Consider the following 6,000-nt stretch of genomic DNA (forward strand, 5'->3'; position numbering starts at 1 on the left):
ATTGATTTAGAATAAATTAAATCTTAGCAAAATGTATCACCCAAAGAAAGCCTAATTGGTGGTGGAAAAAATAAGATATAGATCAATTCATTGTGATGAGTAGTGATAAAGTTATTGGAAATGAATGGGAGGTGAAAGATGCTCAGATGCAAAAACATTTCAACCCTGTGGGCTTAAGTGGTTAAAGCGCAGTGGGCCACATCTATAAGTTATACATTTTTTGGGGGGGCCAGTGAAAAAGCCTCAGGGGGCCACATTCGGCCCATGGGCCGTAGTTTGAGGACCACTGCTCTGGCCAAAAAAGGAGGTTTTTTTGTGAGAGAAGAGGTAAGTTAACCTCTACCTCCTCTATTTTTAAACAGTTTTTAATCATTTTGTTGAACTTTTAATCATTTTATTTAAAAACAAAACAGATACTTGCCTATAGAGAGGGAAGGCTATGGGCCCTATAGAGCCTTCCTTTTCTTCTCATGGTCCCCTCGTTCCTCTCATGGTCCCCTCGTTCCTCTCATGGTCCCCTCGTTCCTCTCACGATCCCCTCGTTCCTCTCACGATCCCCTTGTTCCTCTCACGATCCCCTCGTTCTACAACAGTCATCTCGTTCCAATCTGCCACCACGGAAAGGCTTTGGAAGACTTCGAGAGCCCAATTACTCCCTAAACAGGTGGCTCTGTATGCGCTCATGCGCAGAATTGACGTGCCCGTCTTAGGGAGCACTCGAGCTCCCAAAGACTTCCAAAACCTCCCACAGCAACACAGAGCAGTATTTGACTAATCTGCAGAATACTGCTAATGGGGTGACACCGCTGGAACCAGCGGACCTTGAGAGGAATGGGAAGGCTCTATAAGACCCAGAGCCTTTCCTCTCAGTGGGAAAGTATCTGTTTGGGTTTTTTTTTTTTTTTTCAGTTGACATTAGCTTTAATGATTTTATTCTGCTGCTATTGTCTGAATGACTCTAGTTGTAGCAGAATGTCAAGTTTTTTCACAATAGTGGTCCTTTATCAATTAAATATACTAAAGCATGAATTATTTCAAGGCATGTACTCAGTGTTGCTTGCGAATTTTTGCCCAAGTCATTTTCGCATCGGCTAATTTTTGCGAAAATCTTCAGAAATATTCGCGTTTTCGACTAGCAGCGAAAATTAAAGAAACTTTGCTGTATGCGGAGGCTTATGCCCTTATGCGGAAAAATTTCCGCAATAATCCGCTAAGTATGCACATGGGTGACTATACATGTGTATATTCCACCTTCCAGTGCAGAATTGTATACGTGTAGAAGGGCAATGATATTTCTGCGCATGCGCAATGATCCGTATAGACGCAATTACTGCACGCATAGTTGACTTTGCAATACATACGTCAACTACGCGTAGCGGGCGAAGCTTCTCATAGTGGTACTATACTAAGACTACGTGGAAATACGTGCGCGATGATCTACGAATTTAATGCGAAAATAACTGGGAATTAGGCGAAAATTAACGCGAAAATATTCTATCGAAAATTTGCCTGTCGAAAATAAATTAGTGCTTTTTTCGTCGAATTTTCGATGAAAAAAGCACTAATTTCTTTTCGGCGAAAAGAATATTTGCATTTTCACTCATCACTGCATGTACTTACTTTTTCTCTTCTTTCACCTTGGGCCATATGCATTTCACTTGTTCTCCTAAATTATCTCCAAGGTGATATTTTCAAAATTGTCGATAAAATGCCTTTTAAGCCACCAGCTAGCATTTTTCACTTACTTTTTGGTACTTTTTCAGTTGTAAACTGCTGTAAAGTTATTTTAAATAGAAGATGAAAAATTATCTTGTAAGAGAAAACTAATTTTATAATTCTATAATCGCTTAGCTTGCTAAATAAAATATTTAAATGTAATCACATAGGAAAGAATTGCTGCTTTATCCATTTTGTCATTTAATGTTGCTCTTGTTATTTCAGCATTGAACATTTTTTGTAAAAATGTAATTATCTTTTCACTTATAAATTTCAAATAAAAAGGACAAAAATAGCCTGTGTAGAACAGGAGGAGTGTTACGAGGTTGTCCAGAAACTTGTAAGAATCGCCCAGCTAGAAAAATATAAATTAAAAAAAACAATAGTACTTTGATATGTATACAGTATGTGTGAAAATATTATCTGCTCCGTATAGATTTGGTGGGCTACAACCTCCTGGTTTCATTTGTATGTTCTGTGGATTGGTGGGGCAGTCCACTGATTGCTTGCGCAATGCCCACTTATATCTGATATTACATATAGTTACATAATAATAAAACTAGTATAAGATTAACTTACTTCCAAAGCCCCCACACCCCAAAAACAAAACTTGTAAAAAAAAATCAGTTTAAAAAAATATATAAATAGTTGCTTTTTTAATCTATATTTTATGCGGGTAAATTACTATTACTTTGTTACATAGGGGCTGGTAATTATAGACCGGACTAAAAAAAAAAAAACAACCACAGAAAAATAACATAGATTTCCAAATAATATATTGTCGCCATACATTGTGATAGAGACATCATTTAAATGGTTTAATAATTGGGACAAATGGGCAAATAAAACGTGTGGGTTTTATCTATTTTTTTTTTAACTATAATGGCCGAAAACTGAGAAATAATGATTTTTTCCAATTTTTTCTTTTTCCCGTTAAAATGCATTTAGAATGAAAAAAATACTTAGCAAAATGTACCACCCACAGAAAGCCTAATTGGTGGCAAAAAAAAAACAAGGTATAGATCATTTTGTTGTAATAAGTAGTAATAAAGTTATTAGTGAATAAAACGGAGGAGCACTGACATGTGAAAATTGCTCTGGTCCGTTAGAGTAAAAACCCTTGGGCGTGAACTGGTTAAAGAGTACATAGTCATGTCACTGACTATCTTCAGACAAGCTCACAAAAATAATCCCTACCATAGTCATAGTCTAATGGCAATGGTCACACAGCTTCTTGTGAGATGACCATTGTAATTTAGGCTTCAGTGGCATGATAGGCAATGTAAATATCTTGTCTACCGATGTTCTGTTTATCAGTTGCGCTGGTGACTAGCCACACTTCCCTCTTCTTCTTCTTCCACCACTGGAATAAATTATATTTATTGTGAAGGAAAGAAAAACACATTTTTGGATTACAAAATAAAGCAGGAAGGGTGTTTCAACTTTTTTTTCGTGGGCATCTGAAATCCTCAGTGTGTAGACCGAGAGTCTGCTTTGGTGAGTAGGAGGGGTGAGGCCCAGATATACTTTTGGAACTCGGCAGAGATTTACATACTTCAGGTGTCAAAGTGAGTTAAGAGATGTTGGAACTGCAGGGCACTGCCTAGCAATGCTAGGCTTGCTATAACTGTGATTAAATAAAGACATACTTACAAAGATTGCTGTTTTCACTTTCTTTCAGGGAAATCAGCAAACGTCTGACAGAAGAACAAGCCAAGAAAACGTACGATCGCGCACTGAAATTAGAGCAGGAATTTGGAGAGTTTTTTACAGGTGACGTATTAGTCCTATTTATTTCGCCAAGTGCGCTGGTTGCCACACCCGGAATGGTTTGTGGTACACAACGGCATTGAGCATAGTGCAAGTGCATAGTGAAAAGGAGAAAAGAAAAAGGCATTGATCATAGTAGAGCAAAGTCACATGCAATGAACAGACTTAGGCTATACAAGCTATTGAGGCCTAGGTGACCGTCATCCTAGGGGGTTTTGCTGTGTGCCGTGCATGAGTTCAGCTGGAGTTCAGAAGCAGCACTGCTTGGAGGGAAAAAGGAGTTCCTGTGCCTGGAGGTTTTTTCGTGGGAATTGTTCTGTAGCGGTGGCCTGAGCGCATGCAGTTAAAGAAGCGACTGCCGGGGTGGTGGGGATCATGCGTGATCCTATTTGCCCTGGTTCTCAGCCTGGATGTGTGGAGGAGGTCCAGTGGTGGTAGGGATGTACCAATAATCTTTTCTGCTGCATTTATGACCCTTTGTAGTCTGCACTTGTCGCTTGAGGTAGCCTTTTTAGGGCCGGTTCCCATGGGCTTTCAGGGCATCCAGTCGTGGATGGACAGTGCATTAGCGACCGCGCATTTAACACTGGTGTAAACCAGACCTCAAAGTCACAGGTTTGCTTTAACCTCTTCCCGACCGCCTAACGCTGATAGGCGTCGGGGAGGTGGCAGCCCCAGGACCGCCTAACGCCGAAAGGCGTCAAGTCCTGATGCAGGGTTTTACAGGGTATCGCGCACGCCGACGCTTGAGTGACGGAGCATCTCCCAGCCGCTAGCAGACTGTTAGATGGCTGCGATCTACTGCAGCGCTGTACTGGGGACAGCCGTGTCACTCGGCTGTCCCCTAGAAAGGCACCAATCGTGAGCCCCTCTCCTAGGCTGATGCCAATGAAATTCAAATGATGCAAACAAATAAAAAATAAACATTACACCAGCAATCAGAGCCCACCAACAGAGCTTGGGGGGTATCACTTGCTGGGGGGGGGGATCACTTGCATGCTAAGTGATATGGCCCTGCAACAAGCTATTAAAGCTACAGAGCACTAAATTGTAAAAAATATTCTGGTCACTAAGGGGGTGTAAGCCTGTGGTCCTGAACTGGTTAACATGATGTATGCAGAACTAGTTGGACCTTAATACATGTTAGTCTAGCGCAGCAAAATGTCTTTTCACCGATTTTTTTAAAACCGCTTTTTCTTTGAATATTTTAAAATTAAGATGATCAAAAACTGCAAGGTCTTTTTAAGAATTTATGCCAAAAAAAGTTTACAGTGGCCGTGTTCATAATTATGTGAAAACTGCAAAATTTACAAATGATTCTGTGAATTTTTTTATGAAATAGTGATATTGGCTCATTACAATCACTTTTTTTTTCCACTTTTCCAGCAATTGTCCAAGGAGACACTTTGGATGACATCTATAACACATGCAAATTGGTAATTGAGGAACAGTCTGGACCCTACATATGGGTTCCTTCGAAGGAAAAACTATAAATTAGCTACTAAATAATACATCTTTACACAAAACTCTAAACATTATCCTTAATTTTTTTCTTTGAAGATTTTTTTCTTCCCTTTTTTCCTGTCAAGATATTCTTGCAGTTCCAATTTTATTTTTTGAATGTAGCGCAAGAAGGGATACCTGACTTTCATCCGGTATCAGCAAGACTGGCACAAGTTTGTAACGAGTTTTGGGACCAGCAACGTATGAACGATGAGTACTTGCCGATCCCTCCATGGTTACAAGAAGATACCAACCTCTAAGAAGCTCTTTCCTCAAAATCTTGCCTACTTGACATTACATTTTCAGGTCTTTCTAATGCCATCACCAGAGAACATCACAGAAAATGGATTTAACTTTACATGCTGAGCTTGATGCCTTGGCTGCTAAAAATTTTAAATGAGCCTCTAGCTCCCTCTTCAATAGACACACAAATAAGTATCTCGATGCACTCTGTATAAAAACAAAACAAAAATATATATATTAAAACTGTTTCTTGTTCAAATGGACCACCAAGGCTTACAGTGTAAAGGTAATAAATACTGTTCTGCTTTTACCAGGTTTAAAAAAAAACAAATGCACCCACCAAATAAAAAAAACAAAAAAACACCATAAAAAAAAAGTTAAAAAAGAGACAGCATGTTAAATATAACAAATATAATTTACAAAACAGTTTGTTTCTTCTTGTTGTCTTTTGTGTTAAATGTTGGATCTTGTTTACAGATACTTTTGTGTTTTTTGGTTTTGTTTGTTTTTGGGTTTTTTTGTATTACGGTATATTTTACTGGTTTTGATTTATTTTTTATTTTTTTTTTGGGGGGGGGGGGTCTTTTACAAGAGGAGCAGGTATTTAAAATACCGTCTAAGTCATTTTTTTTGTTGTCAGTAAATGCTATTTTTTTACTTCAGGTAACAAAAAATCCATAATTCCTGTTAATTTATTCATTTATTTATTTTCCTTCATTCACGGTTGTACAACATTGTGTAATATTGATTTATGTATTTATTTAATGA

The 6,000-nt window shown here is 38.5% G+C and overlaps 1 protein-coding gene across 16 annotated transcripts in view; it reads left to right on the forward strand.

Annotated features, from left to right (window-relative positions):
• The window catches only part of DLG2 (discs large MAGUK scaffold protein 2), a 1,711,631-nt gene extending 1,705,928 nt beyond the window's left edge, over window positions 1–5,703 (forward strand). For all 16 annotated transcript variants that reach the window (XM_068266685.1, XM_068266688.1, XM_068266686.1 and 13 more), the window contains 2 exons: window positions 3,398–3,489; window positions 4,873–5,703. In XM_068266685.1, coding sequence (XP_068122786.1) covers window positions 3,398–3,489; window positions 4,873–4,979 — 199 coding nt within the window. In that variant the 3' untranslated portion in view covers window positions 4,980–5,703. The remainder of the gene's footprint in view (window positions 1–3,397; window positions 3,490–4,872) is intronic.
• Window positions 5,704–6,000: the final 297 nt, after the last annotated feature.

The sequence above is a fragment of the Hyperolius riggenbachi genome, chromosome 2, assembly GCF_040937935.1.
Source record: "Hyperolius riggenbachi isolate aHypRig1 chromosome 2, aHypRig1.pri, whole genome shotgun sequence".
Lineage (NCBI taxonomy): Eukaryota > Metazoa > Chordata > Amphibia > Anura > Hyperoliidae > Hyperolius > Hyperolius riggenbachi.